Genomic DNA, 19,803 nt, shown 5'->3' with positions numbered 1-19,803 from the left:
AACGGAGGACGGAGCGCTGACCTCACTACGGAGTTAAGTGATTATTAGTGAAGGAGCCTCATGCTTGTCCTCAGGAAAACATTATGTTAGCTGGCAGAAAGCAAGGGCAACAAGAGTTACTAATTTATAGAATTCAGGGATAGACGAGCCCCCAGTGGCCAGTCTTACTGTTTTATTTAAGAAATGAAGAACTCAGAGAGGTGAATATCAACCCAGAATTAGTGGCACAGCTGGTTCTAAAACTCCTATCTTAGAAAATTACAACCAAGGATCAAATAGAAATATACACCATAACTACAATACCAATTTAAGGGAAACTCCCCCAGATGAGCAGAGTCCAAGGCCCTGCCACTGTTGCAGCTGAACTTTCCTGCTGCCTGCTGCTATTTAAAATCACAACGGCCAATAAGGGAGGTCTGGGCAGCAGGTGTGGTGGGGTAGAGCTACCCAGCACGGGGATGTGAAACATTACTCAGACCTCTTAAGATTTTTCTAAAACTAGCTTCCTACTGAATCTTACTATGCAGTTTATATATTAAATGATCAAATATCAAAGCCCCCAAGTGGTTCCAATGTGGAGAAAGCCTTTCTTCAAATCCAACAAACTGTCAATCTAAATTTCAGCCCATAGCCACACCAGCATCCTGGCCTTGTTGTCCTTGGAACATTCCTTTTCCATCACCAAGATCATAGTCACGTTGACCTAGAGAGACATCCTCCTGAACTTCATTACATATCAACCGTAAACAATGCACAGGACTTAAAATTCTTCTCAAATTCTTTTCCTGACATTAGGAATCCGAACAAGAGACACTGAAAGAACTCACCTGTTTCATAATCCAGGGAAAACTAAATATCCATGATGTCTCCAAACAGAAATAAAAGTAGCACGGAGAACTTTGTTGTCTACCTCCTCTGCCAACCCAACAGCAAAGAGGAAGTGCCTTCTGAACCAGTGCCCTCCATACTCTTGGTACAGATGCTCCGTTAGCAAGACAGCCACAGGGAGAAGAAGGAGTCCCCAGTCTTTTAGGTATACAAAATGACCGGTGAGGTACACTCTTCCCCTATCCCCCTTCAGACTTACATCTAGCCCTTGGTTACTGTGATAGGCCCACTGCCTCCAGTTTCACAATCCCTTCAATAGTTACTAGAATGATTCCAAGAAAGTGCAAATCGGATCACATCACTATCCAGCTTAGCTTAATAGTCTCCAAAAGCTCACCAACGCCCACAGGACGGAGCCCAAATTCCTTAACACGGCATATAATAAGACCTTCATAAGGTCTGAGCCTTGCCGACCTATCTAGCCTTTCTCCCTGAACGCAAATCCCAGATGTTGGACTACTTCACCTCTCCGGGCTCTTTTCTTGCTGCTCTCCATTCAGGCCACAGCCTCACTCATGATCTTTCAAACCCAGCTTCGGCCTCTGCGCTTCAGAAAGTTTGCCCTCACCTCTCCTGATGGAGTGAGTGTTCATTCCCCAAAGCCCTCAGCTCGACCCTCATCACTACTGTCTATTTTATGGTCACATCATGAGCCTTGCCAGCCCGCGCAGTAAGGCTGTTCCCCAAACTCCCCAACTATTCGGTGAATTCCTTCCTCTAAGGGGTCAGGGCTGCGGAGTTTATGGAATGAATGGGCTTGAGAGTTTGGAATGCGGTCTGAGGTCACAATAACAGATCTTACCAACTCTCCGAGACCAAGATCATAGAGGGAAAGGGCTCTGGGCAGCGCCAGGACCAGCAGAGCCGTCAAGTCGCGGGCGCTGCTCACAGGCTGAGGGGGCAGAGCCACAAGAGAAACCCACGCTAGCTCGGCAACGAACAACACGGTCTTGACGGCAGCCATCTTGCTCCCTGGCTCTTCCGCCGGAAGCCGAAGCCAGGCCCCGCCCCCGGACCCGACCTCTCGCTCGCTGGCGCAGCCGCTGTGCTCCTGGCCAGTGGCCTGCGGCGGATGTTTAGAGGGCACTCAGAATAGAGATCACAAATACATAGCGGCATTAACTGGGGAAGTCAGGAAATAGAAGAATCTACTTTAGACCCGGCCTTTATTTCTAATTATTTTAATGCCAGTGTAACATAAGTAACAGTGTTATATTCGTCTCAAATGTAAAATATAGTGATTCAATAATTCCAAATATTGCTGTGTGCTCAAGATAAATGTAACCTCGATCCCCTTCACCCGTTTCACTCATTCTTCCACCCATCTCCCCTCTGGTAACCAGATTGTTCTCTACAGTTAAAGTCTGTTTTTGGTTTACCTCTTTATTTGGTCTTTGTTGTTTCTTAAATTCCGTATGTGAGTGAAATCCTAGGATATTTGTCTTACTCTGGCTTATTTTGCTTAGCATTATACTCTAGTTCCATCCATGTTGTTGCAGACAGCAAGATTTCCTTCTCTTATGGCTGAATAATATTGCATTGTATATATACACCACATCTTCAGTCATACATTTGTCGATGGACACTTGGGCTTCCATATTTGGCTATTTTAATAATGTTGCAATAAACATAAAGGTACGTGTATCCCTTTGAATTAGTATTTTCCTACTCTTGGGTAAACACCCAGTAGTGTGATTACTGGATCATAGGACAGTTCTATTTTTACTTTTGAGGAACCTCCTTACTGTCTTCCATAGTGGCTGGGTTACCACTCACAGTGCATTGAGGGTTCCTACTTCACATCCTTGCCAACACTTCCTGTGTTTTTAAGTAGGCTCTATGCCCAATGTGGGGCTCAAACTCATGACCCTAAGTTAAAGAGTTGCATGCTTTACTGACTGAGCCACCCAAGTGCCCCAAGTTGTAGTTCTTCATATATTTTGAATCCTAAGCCTTTTTTAGATGTCATTTACAAACATCTTCTCCCATTCAGATTGTCCTAGTTTTCTTATTCCCTTTGCTGTGCAGATCAGGCCTTAGTTATTTAATTTAAAGTGAAACCAGACCTTAAAGAAAATGGGGAGCCTGCTAAGAATATTCCAAGCAAAATGATACCTTGGGTAAGGCCCTGAGAAAAGACAGCCTGCCAAGTTTCAAGGAAAAGGAGAAAGTGTTCCTGGAGGACAGTGAGGGCAAGTAGACTGGTTGACTTTGGCCAGGTGAGGATTGAGGACTAAAGGAACCACAACACACTTAGGACTCCAGCACTTGCTTGCTGTTGCCACTCAGACTTAGCCACCAAGCCTTTTCCCAGTGCCAGAGGAAATCTTAGCTACATAATCAACCGGATGTAGGAAAGGGGACCCACAAACCCCAGCTAACACATCCAAGGAGGGAGGGGCCGGGTTCTGCTGATCTCCCCATACAGCCTTCATTCATGTGCCAACCCCAACCTGTACCCAGTTCTCCCGTGCCAGACTTCTGTTCCCTGTAAGTTAAATGGAGGTCCATTATAAAACTCCTCCCACAACAATGCAATGGGACAGTTCTGTATACCTGGCTAACTCAAAATAGTCTGTTTATAACCATCAGGAAAGGATGATAGGCTATACATACTAAAAGTTACTTCCAGTGATAACTGAATTTAACAGGGTAAAACTGGTCAGAGTGAAACAGGACAGGCAGTTTTATGGAGATTTTTTTCTTTATTGAGAAACTTAAGACTTGGGTACATCAAATAAAACCAATTTCTGGGGGAAAAAAATCAAAACCCACAATAGAAAAAAAAAAGTTAACACTGTCTGGGCCATAGCAGAACCCAGAGAATATATTCTTTTAATTGAAAAATTCTAGGTGCTTCATAATTGACCTTTTGATACAAAATGACCTATTAAATTTCCAATTTGTGGTTCTTGGTGTTGAGGTCCATAGGACACGCTAGAAATCTTCAAACCTTGAGCTGAATTCCAGGAGGGGTTATTTGGCTTTTGAATCCTGAAAAGAAAAGCACCAACACAAATAAATACATAATCAGAAAAAGCGCAGAGATTCACTGAAATCTCTGGCTTTATAGAAGGTATTGTAGAAAGCGGTGCTTACTGACATGTGGGATGGACGATTGTGTTGGGACTGTCCTGTGCATTGCAGGATGTTTTAGCAGCATCCCTAGCCTCTACCCACTAGATGTAACACATCTCCAGGTATGACAACCAAAATAGGTCTCCATTGGCAAATGTCCTCTCAAAGAGGCACCCCTGACTGAGAGTCACCCACTTTGAGGCTATGTACTTACTATACAGCCCCACCCCACACCCTTCCTGGCCATCCTGTACCCAAAGTGATGGTTCACTTGCTTAAATCCCCAATGAAAAGTGTTCAGGCCTTTACCATATGCCCTTTTCCCTTGCCTCTGCCTATTTGGTTCGCTCCTTCCTCCACCAGGAGAGGCACCCACCAGTCCTTGTCAGAGGTCCTAGTTAAGCTTCACTCACTCTGCAGATGGGGGCCATGGCCTCCAGGTCCAGGAATCGACTAAAACCACACCCTGTAACTGTAGTCAGGTGTGTCTGCCTCTCCCACCTTACACAGGGCCTGTGTCCGTTGTGTTCTCAGAGCTAAGCAGTGGCTTCACACGCAAGCTCACCTCACCAACCTTAAGCCAAACCAGGGAGATGTTCATAGAAATGAGGCTGTGGGATCAGATTATGACAACACCTTGTATATCCATCTAAACCAAAAAAGTCATTCTTGAAAAAGATCTAACCAGGTGCTCCTTATGGAGAAAACTGCCCTGTTTGCTCCTTATAATTTACAACCTGTTCTCTCTTTTCTCCAAATTAACTCCTTCAGATTATAGAAAATACTCGGGTGACAGCCTGCCCAAGTTATCAGGTTAAATAGCAGAAACATGGCTCTATATGCTGCCCCTAATCTTTTAGGATGATCTTCACAAGTCAAAACCATTGCAAAAAACAAAAACAGCCAAACATACGGTTTTTCCTTGTCTAAGAGGTAGCAGCAGCAACAGCGCCCACCTTCTGGGCAGCTTCTTTCTTGGCATGATGAGCCTGTAGAACCGCCACAGCTTCATCCACCTGTGAGGAATCTCCAGGTGGTCAGTGACCTCTGAGGAGAGGCCCTCCACCCCTCCCTGGTGCCCAGATCCAGTAGTAGGGTCTCCTGGTGCTGCCTGCTCTTCCCAATACCCACCCCACAAGCAGCCTTCCGTCTCTCTGCTGAACCAGGATGCCAAGGCCACCCCTCGTCCTCCCAGGCGGAGCAAGTGAAAGCCGAAGGGTCTGGAAACCAGCTCACCTTGGAGCGGAGAGACTCAGGGGACTCCAGCATGTGCAGCAGCTCAGAGTTGTCAATCTCCAGCAGCATTCCTGTGATTTTTCCAGCCAGGTTTGAATGCATGGTTTGGATGAGTGGGAATAAACGTTCTCCTGGGGGAAGAATATTTAATTAAATACCAGGTTGAATCCCAGTAAAGAATGGACACGGGTATCCAGGTTAGTACCAGGTTCTGGCTCCCTCTTCTGCCAACACATGGGTCACTCACCCAACATCTGCTTCTGTTCCTGGGGGGGTGCTGCAGCCAACATGGAGGCGGTCAAGGGCTCCTGCCCCTGCACATGGACCGCAGGCTGGGGTGCCTGGGAATCAGGAGAGGCAGAAGGTTAGCATCAAGGAAAGGACATTTGATGGTCATGAGCCTGACCATTTGCTCTCAAAGCCTACTATGTGAAAAAGATAGAGGTGGATGTCCTTGCTGCCAAGGAACTAATCGCCGTCTTGGGGAGGAAGGGGTTACATGAGCAACAGAGGGGTACACAGCATAAACAAAAACCAACTACAATGAAAACAGCATGCAGGGCACCTGACAGTTAAGTGTCTGACTTAAGCTCAGGTCACAATCTCACAGTTCATGGGTTTGAGCCCCGTGTCAGGCTCTTTGCTGACAGTTCAGAGCCTGGAGCTTGTTTTGGATTCTGTGTCTCCCTCTCTCTCTGTCCCTCCCCCGCTTGTGCTCTCTCTCCCAAAAGTAAACAAAACAAAAAAAAGGAAACAGCATGCTATTAGAAGAGAAAGGAAATGAGTAAGAAAATAAACCTACAAGGCTCAACAATTATCAAGTGATTCCATTTATAATTATATCCCACATCACTTTATTATACCAAATGTTTTTAATGTTTACTTATTTTTTTGGAGGGGGGGTGGAGGAAGGGAGGGCACGTGTGAGTGATCAGGAAAGGGGCAGAGAGAGGGGATCCAAAGCAGGCTCTGTGCTGACAGCAGAGAGCCTGATGTGGAGCTTAAACCCACGAACCGTGAGATTGTGACGTGAGCCGAAGTCGGACACTTAACCGACTGAGCCACCCAGGAACCCCATATCAAATGTTTTTATTCTATTAAATGCTTAAGGACTACCAACATACACTGTCAACGCCAGTCACAACTCTAAAAGTAGGGCCCTGTAGGCAAAAGCTACATAAGCAAAGTTCTGAGGCATCTCCAATTTAGAGAGCATGAAGTAGGAGCAGGCAGCTCAGGGGTCACAAGGCTAAGTGTTAAGTGTGGCTCCTCTAAGCAAATTACTACTGAGTTCTGGGTCTAATCCCCCAACCCCAACTTAACATCTCTGAAACTGAATGTCTCATCTGTAAAATGAAGTTCTTTACTGACTTAATGTACCAATCTTACAGAGAGGCTAAGCATCAACTCAGCCAGTGGAAATGAGAAGCTCAAAGAGCTAAGCGAGCACACATGTTGTAAAAAGGAAGGCAGAAGCACCAGCTGTTTCTGAGGCTGGGGCATTTCTAAGTAAATTATTATGGGGGGGAAGGCTTTCCAGCCCCTTTCCCTCACAGTAAAGAAAGCCCCTAGAAGGCAGCGTCATCATAGAAAACACAACACCCTGACACAGAGCAGGCATTAATGGCTGTTGAAGGAATCAAAGCAAAGACATCTTTTCAATCAAATGCAAACAGGGCAGATACTTTCAGCATTCCGTTTGGTAGACCTCACCTGCAGAGGCTGGATGGCAGGGTGAGGGCTGCGGACACTGGAAGCGTATTTATAAGGTGCGACAGCCCGAGGAGCAGCAGCAGCAACAGCAGCACGAGGTGCTAAGGTCTGCACAGCTGTGGGAACACCTTAGGAAAAGAATAAGTAAAATTAAAGCCAATCAGTCTGGGCAAAGACCCGTCAAATCCCATCTTTCCCCATTCTGTGTGCATCCAATACCACCTCCAGACTGGCAGCTGTCAGTCAGCCCTTGCTGGGCGGCACCAGCCCCACCAAAGTCCATAGCCAAGCGGTCCGGGCACTCAGACCCTACAACAGACCAGCAAATGCACATCAGTGTCGGCAGCAGAGGTCCAACTGGCCACGTCCCACGGAAGGAGCAATTCCAAAGCATGTTCACACAACACATCACACGTGGAGCCACTACTGCTACTTTCGAGGAACAGCCAACAGATAACATACAACTCTTCCCGCCTCTTGGAACACAGGACACATTCTGTAAACAACAGTTTCCTTCAATCTCCCAACCCCACCCAAAAGAATAGGCTGCCTCTGTAGTCATCCAGCTAACAAGCATCTATAATTAACCTTTTTCGCATGAGTCACCAATGAGCAAAAAAAATCTTAAGTCACCGACATAGCCCTAGAACTCCCATGGTTTCTCTGCTCTTTAAGTACCAACCAGAGCACACAGCTAAGATTACAGAACCAGAACTGGAACATGAGCCCAACGAAGTGACCAACTCTGGGCAGAAGCTAGTCAACCTGACTCCCTCCTCCCCAGGCCACGCTTCTCAAGGCCAGTTTGCTCACCGACTCTCTGAGCAGTAGTAGGGAGGCCACGAGAGGCCGGAGCATTACCAGTTGGAGCCAGATGGCGAAGAGCTGGACGAGGCCCAGACTGGCGTATAGCACTTGGCATTCCTTGGAAGCCTGGTGAAGACAAAAACTGTGCATCACCAATCAAGCATATGGACCACAACCTAGGCTGTGCCTCAGAGGGGGCAAGGAGGAGAGGAGGGGAGACCAGAATAGGTTTATCCTGGGTGACCAAGTCACCGTTCCCCACCACCTACCTTGAGGTCTCCCACCTTGCTGCCAGCGTGGATTAGGCCTCATCTGTGCTAACTGGTTAGGTGTGTAATACGGAGGTCTTCCCTGAGCCTGCAAGAAAGAGCATCCGAGCCCTTTTATTTGAAGGGCCTGAATCCACATGAAAGATCTCATCCTACTGCCAGGCCCAAGGCTAATTAAGCAGAAACTCTACTCAAAGGCGGGGGTGGGGGGCGGCAGCCGCAAGGCCAGTTAATGGGGATTCTTTTCTTTTAACTCTGTGGGGGGCAGGGAAGGAAGAGGGAGGGAGAAGAGAAATATCTTCATTTTCATGGGTCCTAACTCCAACAGTCTGAACTCCAATATCCAAAACCCCTCTCCCCCACCACCACAGGCTGCCGGAGCAGTTGTCAGGGGGCAGGTTCCAAAGATCCATGAACACAAGCAGACCCACCTGTGGAACTGCTGGCACAAAGTAGCCACCAGCTGCAGGCTGGAACTGATTTAAGATGGCATTGGCAGGAAGTGCTCTCATTCCAGCCACCCGCTGCATATACTGGTTGGTCAGGTGAGCCTTTCTCTCTTCCTTTCTCTGGGCCAGGGCGACGTACAGCGGCTTGGAGCCCACGATGCGTCCATTCATCTCAGTGACCGCTTTGGTCGCCTCTTCAGGAGATGAGAAGCAGACAAAGCCAAACCCTTTGCTTCTCCCATCCTCCAACATTACCTACAAAGGGACCAGCTACTTAAGGAAAAAGTGTTCTATGTTGGGGGACAGCTATTAAGAGTCAAAAACCCTGGGTCCTGCCGCAAGAGTCCCCAAGTGTAGGATAAGGGTTCTCAGCCTTGTGCCAGGATGTCCCACAGGCCAATTAAGTCACAACCTCTAAGGACAGGACCTAGGCATTTTCACTTTGTTAGATCTCCGGGTGATCCTAAAGTTTCCAAACACTATGACATAGCTAATGGTTAAACCAGGAACTCAAAAGATGTTTCCTGATACCTGAAGCATAGCTACCTTTGGCTACCCACTAGAAATCTGGGCAGTGTCAAGCTATTTACTTGCAGAACTCATCTGCTCAAGACCTTGGTGCACAAAACCTTAATCATTGCTTATCAAGGTTAGGATATGGTTTTGAATTACCACATGCGGGCAGGAGTTACAAAACCAATGACCACCACCATTAATCCAACAGCAGAAAGATGGCCAGCTGGGAGAGACAGCTGGGATTCTCGTCCCAACTCTAATCTCTAAGCTGCGTGACCTTAACATTTACTTGCCCTCTGTGAGCCTCAATGTCCAGGATGACCTCTAAGGCAAACTACCACAAAACCACATGTCTACTGGTTCTCTTCTCACATACAGCTAGTCATTCATGGATAGCTCTTTATCCTCACCTGAGAAGGTGACTTATTGCTTTCCCTGGTCTACATCCTCAGAAATAACCGGTAGCAACAGGACGAGGTATGCTTGGCACCATTTTGTGTCTTAGCTCGCTGCCTGGACAGCCTCCTGAGGTGGAGGACATGAGAGTAAGGATGTATATCAACCCAACATCTTTCTACCAATGAGATGGGCCAACACGGTGTATGAAAACATGACACCTTGATCTTGAAAATAGGGGCTGTGAAACTTGAAAGACCTGGTTCTTTTGTTCTTTTCCTGCCAACTTAAGCACTGTGCTGATAAGCAAGGAGAGACCATCATTCTTCACACTGATGGAAGGCCAGTGAAGGAAGTGATAAGAGGGAAGGGCCAAGGAAACAAGGAACCCGACAGGGTGGCCTCTGGTCAACTCTGCTACAACTGATAATGTTCCTTTGACAACGCTCCCAGGTTGTGCACGACTTAAACTAAGGGCCAAGACAGGGTCACACCAAAGTCTTTTTACCAGACCACTTGGCCTCTTTCTCATCCCTGAAAAGACTCTGACACCTGCTGCACCTCTGCTGAGCAGGAACAGCGTGTGCCTCAAGGCTACAACCCAAAACTTTCACACGGCATCCACTCCCATCACACCCCCCCCCCCCCTCCCCGCAACGGACCAAGGACGTGCGGCACACCATCCTCTAACCAGTGTACTCCTGCTCAAGGACTCCAATTCCTTATCTCCACAAGGGGGTTCATACGCACTCACCCTGCTGTATCAGTTGATAGGACTATCAAGCAGACGACACACATGGCAAAATGTGGAAGAGTCATCTTTCCACTCCTCTTTGTGTGCCTTTAGCCTTTATAAGGCCAGGACAGAAGTTCCTAACCCCAGCTCCCAAGTCCTCAAAACACCTTCATTCAAGGACAAAGTGTGTGGCAGAGTTGTAGAGACAGGCCCCAAGACAAATGGAAAACAACCCGTCTGGATTTCCTCTGCTCATACTGTTGCACCATCTGTCCCCACACCAGCACAAAGCAGCAAAGAATGGGAAAGATTCAGGTGCTTGAGGGGGGTTGGCAGGAGGGACTGCTCAGATTCACCTCCATACCTCAGTGCCTGGGAGAGATGGTGCCATTTAACCTAATGAAATTCCATTCTCCAGAGCACATACTCAGATGCGTAATATTGGAGGCCAGGAGGAATTATGCTAGATGAATGTGATAGCTATTTTCAGCAACGAACACAATTTAGATTCCACTCCTTCAATGAAATAAAAAAAAATTACAATTTCTACTTTCGATCTCCAAACCACAGTATAAAATACCTTAGCGCTGGTGATTGATCCAAAAGGAGAAAACTCTTTTCTTAACTTCTCATCATCAATGGTGTCATCCAAGTTCTTAATGTAGAGATTCACTCCCTGAAGCAAAGGGGCCACAGTTAATGTGCATCTGTACCCTATAGATGCCCTGAGACACTGGTTCTCAAAATGTGGTCCCCAGACCAGCAGCAACCACCTCCTTGGACGCTTCTTAGAAAAGCAAATTCTCAGACCAGGACCCAATCTACTGAATCAGAAATTCTGGGGCTCAGAAAGCCATGCTTTCACAAGCCCTAAAGGGGACTCTGATGCAGGCTCAGGGTTGAGACTCCTGCCGTAGTTTCTGAAGGGACCCTCAATGAGGGTTTGGAATGCTCTGACCATTGTCCCCAGCAAGGCTCTTGCCACCATTCCAACAAAAGGCAATCATTTAAGTAAAAAGAACCCACATGACTAAGAACAATAGACTGAGGCTTCCGGGAGTGAGTCCCTAAATAATACATCAATCTCTTTTGCCCTTGTTCTAGAATCACTGCTGTATCTGGTAAGTATATCCTTCCAAACCTGGGGATCTTGGGAGAAAGGAGAGGAAGAGGCAGTTTCCCAGTTCCCAAAGAGAAAGGCTGATAAACAGAAAGGCGCTCTTGTCGGGACTGCACAGTAAACCCTCAGTGGGGAGGCTGTGCTGAGACCACCTCTCACCTGATACCGACTAATTCTCTCTTGCTTCAGCTGTTCAAATTTCCGCTTTAACTCGGCCTGCCGTTCCACTTTCTTCTGTGCGCGGCCTACAAAAATGACTTTCCCACTGATTTCTTTTCCATTCATCTCTTCCACGGCCTAAAGAGGAAACACAGGTCTTAAAACCAAGACGTATAGGCTGGGCCCTTACCCTGGAGGCCTCAAAGTCCCACCAAACATTTGGAGAGAAGGAAATCTTTCCTACAGGGTTAAAAACTAGTTTAATTCCATTTCTGAAGCCAGCTAAGCAAATCCAAACTTCCTCATGAGTAAAAGGGGGTTACTACTTAAATGGATTATTGGCCCATATGATACAGGAAAATAAATGGTAGTTTTATAAATACAAGCATGGCAGACATGAGCCAAGGCTGAAAATCTGGCTGTAGCTAAGTCTCTCAGGTTCTCTTGTGGGCAGTGAGTGATGTATGTCAAGGGCCAACACCATGCTTTATCTACAAAAATAGCTGCTGCCCTGTTATCAAGTCAGCAACTCCTGAGGGAAGACGGAGTCCCCTCACTATGAATGGAAGCAAACATCCATCCTACTCTTTCAACCTACAGGGCCGAACAGCTGAGGTGACAAGCTACATGCCCGGTGCTTTGGGAACAGGTAAATGATGTATTACCACGTGAAGTCCCTCAGGCCAGTAACTGCATCACTACGATACCCAGGCAATTCCAGTTCTACTCTATTTACCAGCCAGGCCTGACCACACTCAGGGGCCACTTCCTGAAAATTTCTCCCCGACCCTCGTGGTACTCTCACCTTATTGGCATCCTCGTGTTTTTCGTAACTCACAAAGCCAAAGCCTTTGGATTTCCCACTGGGATCTCTCATCACCTTGACACTTAGGGTCTTACCTATTACCAAAGGACAGAACTATTAGTAACACCGTCTCTACTGCAGCTCAAGGAGAGAAGGCTTCTGTAAGTGTCCAAATGAAGCCAATTCTTGCTGAACCCAGATGGGGTCCAGAAAGAGGCGCGGTGCCTGGTCTTCTAGTTCTGACCAAGCTACTGGAAAGGCCCTGGGGCTGGGACAAGGTAGGATAAAGCCAAGAGTCTATTCCTATCTACTCTGTGACCCTGTCACACAAGGTAGTTTACTTCTGGGCCTAGGTGCCTTGTCTCTTAAACAACTAAGATCCACACGTTTTAGGTCTGGTGAACTATGGAAGGGGGCACATGGGGCAAAGAAGCCCAACTTACCAAACTGACTAAACAGCTCTTTCAGGCTCTCATCATCCACCTCTTCCCCAAAGTTTTTGATATAAACATTGGTGAACTCCTTGGCTTTGGCTCCAAGCTCGGCTTCCCGCTCTTTTCGAGACTTGAATCTGCCCACAAACCTAAAAAGAAATCATAGAAAACAGTGACTACCCAGAAGAACAAATCAGGATTCCAGGGGCCCAAAGGAATACAGGTTAAAGACTGACAGGAGAGGTTAAAACACACAAGTCCCCATCCAACCACCAAGAGAGCAAGCTCAGAGATGCCCCAACTCCCCAGCAGAAAGAGAGAGGCAGGACTGTCCTGCAAGGATCAGTCCCAGGACTCCTGGCTCAGACCAGGGCTACTCCTACCACATCACACTGCCTTCATGAAGAAACCTGGTGACCATTATTAAAACGTTCATTTCTGTGCATCTATGTAAATGCATAGAAAAGGTCTGGAAGGATACAAACCAAACTGTTAACAGTGGTTAATCCTAGGGGTGAGATTGCTAGAGTGAACTATGAGGTAGCCTTTGCTTTTGCACTTCGCACAATCTGGTGTTTGCACTTAATGGGAAAATGTATCCACACACTGAAAATCTTTAGATCTCTTTCCAGTGATACCTTTGGAAGACTTGACCATTGGCCACATACACATTATCAATGCAATCCATCCCCTAGTCTGTTCAACACAAAGGACAGAAATGATTTTTGCTTGTTATAGCCAAGACTTATTGTCCCTTCTCTCTCCCTGAATGGCTTAGCTTAAGACTCTCTTGTCCCCATTCTGCAATAACCATACCAAAGCAAGAAGGTCTACTATTAACAGCGTCTTCTGCAATCAGAGATTTTTTTCATTATAACCAAATTAAGCATTACTGTGGAGCCAGCCTTGTATGAGAAGGCCACTGAGTCATAAGTTAGCCAAGTGGAGATCTGGGGACAATTTGGCATCAACTCCTAGCAAATGACCCCACGGACAGACCTGAATCACAGGAAGACCAAGGTCACATGGCTAGTACACAGCTCCTGGTCAGTCCAGGGCCCTCTCCACTCTGCCGCTGGCCAAGACCCCTGCTCAGAAAGGGCTCAGAGCTGCCTTCTAGCAAGCCCCAGTTGCCGATGCTCATAAAACCCACGGACGAATGATGCTTTTAAGGGAGAGGCGGCAGGCAGGCCATGGCTTGGGCAGGAAGCCCACCTTGGCGAGTCAAAAGGGCTGCCACGGCTCGGGCAGGGAGACTCACCAGCCCTGGAGTGGAGAGGTAGGAGCAGGCCACACTTGGGCCGAGAGAACCAGTAGCCGCCTTGTGTGTGCCAGTTAATACCGAGGTGGGGCCACGGCTGGCTCATGCGATGGCTGTTGCTCCGGACTGGGACACTCACACTTTGCGGTCATTGAGGAGCATGCCGTTCATCTTCTCGATGGCCTTGTCAGCAGCCTCTTGGGTCTCGAAGTGGACAAAGGCATAACCCTTAGAGCCGTTCTCATCACACACCACCTGTCAAAGACAAGGGGGGGGCCACTTTAGCACCACCGGCATCTCCAGGTATTTGTCAACCACATGGCCTTCTCCTCAGAGTCTCCTGTGTCTGAGAGGCCGCTAGCCCATCCATTGTCAAAAGATAGGAGACTCCAGCAGATAAGGTTTTTCCTAATAGTGAGCACACTACAAGGCACCTAGTGATGTTCCATTTACAAATGGCAGCCACTATTGGGCTGCTTTCAGTCCAAATGTTTTATTTCATTAAAAAAACATTGAGATCTGGGTGCAAAACCACCGTGCCGCAGAAAAAGTGATCACTGGCCAAGCCCACAATACAATTTCAGTCTAGTAGGGAGTCAGATACCACCACCACACCAGTTGTACTAAATTCTCCACATAAACAGGTGCAAAGGGAAGGAAGGAAGAGGATGAATTTATACTTCTGAGATGACTAAGTATAGCTGCCTGGAGACCAGAGGCACTGCTCTACTTCTCCCCCCAGAAAAGATAAACTCTTCAATGCCCTCCAAAGGTAGAAAACAGAAAGGATATTTCAGGCAGAGGGAAGAATAAACAGAGAAACAAAAGCACCTGCTGGTTATACTGGATTGTGACACAAGATTATCTACAGGGAACTTTTAGCCTTTGGAGCCATTTCCAGCCAATTACCATATCCCATCGTCCAATTCCAAGGCTGCTCCCCATTTGGTATTTATCTTGTTTTCATGAGTCAATGATTATTCTACTGAAATCATTTAATCAATGCTTACCTTGCAAGACAGAATGTTTCCAAAAGCAGAAAAAGTATCATAAAGTGCCTTGTTATCTATAGATTTGTCCAGATTCTTGATGAAGACATTTCCCACACCAGATTTTCTCAAAGAGGGATCCCTCTGAGACCACATGATACGGATTGGCTTTCCCTTAATCACATCAAAGTTCATGGTATCCAAGGCCCGCTCAGCTGCAAGAGAGAAACATATTTCGGTCAAGGATATAAAGCATTACTCCGTGCAGACAACTGCCACCATCCCAGGAACAGAGGACTCCAAGACTTTTCAAGGTAATCACTGCGATAAAAGGCAACTCTATTAAAATTAAAAGGCATCAGATCCCTCCAGCCTGCGTTGTCAGTGAGGGTAGATGTTCTGGCCAGTTGCTCCCACTTCCTGGCACAAGTCTCCAGCCCTCTGGACCTGCACCCTTGTTGTGTAAAAGGGGTAGGCGAGAGCATCTAAATGGCCTTTTGGCACCAATATCAAGTCATAATTCCAAACATTTGACCGAGCTCTATCAGTTATAAAGATTTGCTGCTGACCACCCATGGTGACACAGGTGGAACAGTTGTGATATTATCTATTTCATAAAATGAGCAAACTTATGTCCAGGATGGCTAAACCGTGCAGCTAACTAGTAAGAAACTAATACTAGATTTTCTGATTATTTTTCAGTTAGATATTGCATCAAATTACCAACGAGCTGTCATTTAGTCTACAATCTGTCTAGGAAACAAGTGACAGAACAAAACCTGGGAACAACTGACTGGGGAGATAGCGCTATCCGTTTCTTGTATCTTCAGCCCACTTTCTTGTATTTTCAATTTCTGAGAACAGAAACAGATTCGAAAGGCCTCAAAATGATAAATACCAATGGTCACACATGGAAATATTTTTATTATCAGGATGATAAAGATGAAACCGCATCTTTCTGCCTAAGCACACAGTGCAGCAGACTCTGCACCTAGTGGTTTCAGGGCCTTGTGAAGTCTTAATCTGAGTTCTGTGGAATTCCGGACTTCAAATGCCCTGGTGCTCAGCCAAGTTTTCCATCCACTGCTTTGGGATGCTTCCTTGGCTTCCCAACAAACCCATGTGTGTACCAAAAAGGACCAGAAGCTAAAACGTACCATCACCTGTCAGCAGGAACGCTTCTCTTATTGGCGACAAGTTCCCAGAGCTGGTGGCCACTTTTCCTGACTTACGCGATGAAACCCCCAGAATCTCCTCCATGAACAGACTGCAGGGGGGGTAGTTCTCCTGTCTCAAGGAACCACCTCACTTATAACAGGGACAAAATTCCCTAACCCTGCCTCTCCACAAGCTCAGCTGTCCAGTCAGCCAAGGGAGTATCTCCTTTTCACCCCTTTCCAACCACCCTTCCCACCTTCTCAGGTGGCCTCATTGACTATGGGAAGGAAAGAGGTCAGAGAAAGGGGAGACTGGGCAGCTCCAACTCAGGAAAAGTCCAGGCACAGAAGCAGTCACTTGTGATGGCTCTCTGCGATCCACAGCCCAGGACCCCAAACTGTGTCTGACTGATTAGCAGCAAAGAAGCCATTTCAACACAGCTCCTCAGTGTCTTTCCAGACAGTGCTGCAGAAGGCAAGTCGGCTTAGCCTAACAAATCTGGCTGCACTTATTTATAGCAGGGAGAGGTCCTGCAGAGGCATGTGTTGGCAGACACACTGACCAATGGCTTCTGCTACTATCTCTAAGTGACAGGACTTTTGTTCAGAAAGTGTCAAAAAGGCAGGCAACTGCCAATGTATCCACCACTCCCCCTAAAAAGGCCACACTTGGCCACCTTTGTGCCCTCCCTCTGGCCAGACACAACTCAGAGCACACAGAATTGATGGTATCAGTGCCTCTTGTCTCTCAACAAGTCCAACTCTCTGGTCTCAGCTGCAGCTCGGGCAAGTGACATTCTCTCTGTTTCATGGACAGTGAACAAAGTGTGGACAAAAATAGGGACCCAGAGATCCTTTGCCACAGAATGGCTTGTTTCCCCCAGTAATGGTGTCTACAGTTGTTCCCTTTTAATCTGAAGTCACGTGCAGCCCCTGATTAGGTTTCCTCTGGCCTCCCTCCGGCCACGCCTGCAGCATACCTCTTCACTGTTCCAAGCAAGGGCCCAGTCTGGGCTGGCGGGGCACTGCACTGGCAGTCCCAGCTGAGCCTCCCACCTCCTGCAGTCCCTTTGCCCTCTCTGGAGTCCCATTTTCTTCAAATGGGATGAAGGAAAACGGTTTAGACAAGGGTAAGGCACTGTTCACAGGTGAGGCGATAATCCCCACCAGCCCAGTCAGTTTCCACAGTGTTTCCCCAGACTACCTGGCTACCCTTTCTCCACACTTCAGGGCTTTGTCCAGAGAGTAAAGGACCCATCCACCCCGGGAGCAAAGCCGGAGACCCGGGAGCTGGTGGCGCCAATACAAGTCCCTGCTCAAGTAAAACCAACAGAATTGTTCTCACTGCTTCCTACCTTCCCTGAAAGACCCCTTAACAGCACAAAATCAGACAGACTCAGTCCAGGGTCAAAGTAGGGGAGCTGGCAGCAGCTTTAGAACCTAAAATTCTGGCAGGAATTGTGTTTCAGATGTTCTGCCTTTTTGGCAGGCCTGTGAGGGGCAGGAGCCCATACTCACTGACCAGACAAGGTTCCCACTAAAGCAGGACCATGCACACAATGGAATGACAGTGACTTCCTCCAAATCCCGTTTTACAGTCTCCTTGGGTTCCAACCCACCGCCACCACTGATTAGCCCAAGGTCACCCAGTTAGCAAGCAGTGGAAGCGAGATTGAAACTCTGGTCACCTGATGCCAGGATCCTCATTCTCAACCCCTGCATCCTGTGCTCCCCACCTCCATGGGGTAGACTCCTAGGGTCCCCTAGGATCTCACGAATTTGTGGATATAGCGTCTACTCACCGTCAGCCGGCTGCTGGAAGTTGACGTAGGCATAACCCAGGGAGCGGCGGGTGATCATATCGCGGCAGACCCGGATGGACAGCACAGGCCCCGCAGGACTGAACTTTTCGTACAGCATGGCCTCGGTGACGTCCGAGTGCAGGTCACCCACGTAGAGGGAGGCCATGGGGTAGCTGCTGGCCGCAGCGTTCATCTCCCCAGCCCCCACCACCCCGAGCCCCGCCAGGAGAACTTCTTATAGGGACCACACAGGACAAAAGGGGCTCTTCTCGGAGCCGTGGCCCGCGCCGCGGCTCACAGGTGGCAGACTGAAGCTAAGAGACGCCGGAGTAGCTCAGAGACACGGAGGACCGGAAGGAGGAGTTCAGGGACAGCTCGTTTGAGACTGCAAAACCGCAGACAAAAGGCTCTCAAAAACAATATGGCCCTCCCTGGGAGTTTGTAATTTGCAGCTGTCGTAGTCTGAAGCTCCAAATTTCAAAAAAGGAAAAAAAAAATAATGTATTAAAACGGGGACTCCCCTCCAAAATATAAAAATTCTTCAAGAGGCGACCAAATGGTGCCCACGGGGGCCTCCAGGACACGCGTTTCTCTATAAATATAGGCCTCGGGCTCCCGGCGGTTTAAGATTACAGCAGCCAGGAGAAGAGGGAAACCAAATCTTGGTCGGTGCCGACTCGGCAAGCCCCGGGGGCCGGGCGCGCAGCCGCCTCCCACGCCGGGCCGGCGAAGGGCAGCGCGGACACGTGGTGCGCCCGGGGCCGGCGCGCTGGGGGCGAGGGCGGCGGGCGCGGGGCTGCCACGCGGCGCGGGGGCGGCCGGAGCGGAGGCGCGTGGACGCGGGCGGGCGGCTCACCACCGGACCGACGGACGCCAAGGTGCGGCGGCGGCGGGCGCGGGCAGGCCGGAAGCGTGCAGAAGTGACTTCCCCGCGGGTTCTCCGAGGAGGATGCGCTTTTTCTTTCTCTCTCTCTCTCTCCCTTCTTTTTTTTTTTTTTTTTTTTTTAGATTTTAAAGCGTTTTCGTTTTTTTTTTTTACTCTTTTCCTGTTTTTCCTTCAGGCTGCTGGGCCTGAAAGCGGCAGAGGCTGCGGCGACCCGGGGCGGAGAGAGGCGGCCGGGGGAGCCACCGCTCCATTTATACCCGCCCGCCCCGGGCGCTGCTGGTCGAAGGGCGCCTCGCGACCTGGGCGCAGTCGTGCCCGCCCACTCGGCCCGGGGGCCCGAGGCGGGGCGGCCACGCGAGAGCGACCCGGCGCGGCCGCGCGGCGCCACAGCGACCCCTGGCGCGCGGAGGACCGTTCCGCTGGGGTTTCCGCCGGACCCAAGGGCGGCTTTCCTGACGGTGCCACTGTATACACCACCTGCCCCTCCGGGAATAGATAGACCGCCTTCAACCCACCCACACACGTAACGTCTAGGATCCGTGTGTTGCTTATTGTAAAATAAAGCTGACATGAAATAAGTATAATTATATAATAAGTGGTTCATTATGTAAATGTTTGGGTGCAAATACAGAAGACATTCTGATGTTTTCAGAATACTAGGACCTAGAGGGAGAGGTACCGAGAACCCGACAGCCACATCTGCAGTAATACCCATGGGTGATGGGATTAAGTGTTGGGAAAGCTTCCAAGGAACAAAATGCAATCATCCCTCTATTTACATGGTGGTGGCATTCCTGGAAATTTAGTTGACATTTAAGGGCGCAAAAATATTTCTGTTTGGGCGGGGGCAGAGAGGGGAATAGATTTGAAATGGGTAAAGGGAATTTAGAGGTACAAACCTCCAGTTACGAAATAAATCACGAGAATGAAATGTACAGCGTAGGAAATACCGTCAATAATATTGTAATAACTTTGTACAGTGACAGAGGGTAACTACATGTACAGTGGTGAGCATTTCATACCATATATAATTGTTGAATCACTGTGCTGTGCACCTGAAACTAATATGTCAACTACCCTTCAGTAAAAATTTTAAAAATAA

At 48.3% G+C, this 19,803-nt stretch overlaps 2 protein-coding genes and 1 non-coding gene across 19 annotated transcripts in view; all 3 read right to left on the bottom strand.

The window, feature by feature from the left end:
* The window catches only part of LOC109255433 (peptidyl-prolyl cis-trans isomerase slr1251-like), a 38,211-nt gene extending 36,018 nt beyond the window's left edge, over positions 1 to 2,193 (bottom strand). For 2 of the 9 annotated variants that reach the window (XR_008420238.1, XR_008420236.1), the window contains exon 1: positions 1,691 to 2,185. Coding sequence is in view for 2 of the 9 variants with exons in the window: in XM_053897127.1 (XP_053753102.1) it covers positions 1,691 to 1,852 (162 nt within the window). In the remaining 7 variants the exon portion in view is untranslated. The other 7 variants (XR_008420234.1, XR_008420235.1, XM_053897127.1 and 4 more) reach the window with 5 other exon arrangements.
* Positions 2,194 to 3,573: 1,380 nt separating this feature from the next.
* PABPC4 (poly(A) binding protein cytoplasmic 4) lies at positions 3,574 to 18,590 on the bottom strand. Of its 9 annotated transcripts, none has more exons than XM_019430173.2 (16): positions 17,816 to 18,590; positions 14,878 to 15,071; positions 14,007 to 14,122; positions 12,616 to 12,755; positions 12,173 to 12,267; positions 11,368 to 11,505; positions 10,669 to 10,764; positions 8,423 to 8,695; positions 7,992 to 8,079; positions 7,729 to 7,848; positions 7,138 to 7,224; positions 6,916 to 7,043; positions 5,450 to 5,543; positions 5,203 to 5,333; positions 4,880 to 4,982; positions 3,574 to 3,882 (listed from the first exon to the last, which is right to left on the bottom strand). In XM_019430173.2, exons 1-15 carry the CDS (start codon positions 18,006 to 18,008, stop codon positions 4,893 to 4,895), a joined length of 1,983 nt encoding a protein of 660 aa, XP_019285718.1. In that variant the 5' UTR covers positions 18,009 to 18,590; the 3' UTR covers positions 3,574 to 3,882; positions 4,880 to 4,892. The 9 variants fall into 9 exon arrangements, with proteins under 9 accessions (XP_019285718.1, XP_053753074.1, XP_019285720.1 ...); XM_053897099.1 differs by having other exon boundaries at positions 4,923 to 4,982; XM_019430175.2 differs by having other exon boundaries at positions 7,777 to 7,848.
* LOC128776018 (small nucleolar RNA SNORA55) lies at positions 10,273 to 10,407 on the bottom strand. The gene has a single exon (XR_008420993.1). It is a non-coding gene; the product is annotated as a small nucleolar RNA SNORA55 (small nucleolar RNA).
* Positions 18,591 to 19,803: the final 1,213 nt, after the last annotated feature.

The sequence above is a fragment of the Panthera pardus genome, unplaced genomic scaffold, assembly GCF_024362965.1.
Source record: "Panthera pardus isolate Hobbes unplaced genomic scaffold, ASM2436296v1 HiC_scaffold_11, whole genome shotgun sequence".
NCBI lineage: Eukaryota > Metazoa > Chordata > Mammalia > Carnivora > Felidae > Panthera > Panthera pardus.
Note: the sequence above shows the minus strand (reverse complement) of the source record. Positions and strands in the feature narration are given on the sequence as shown.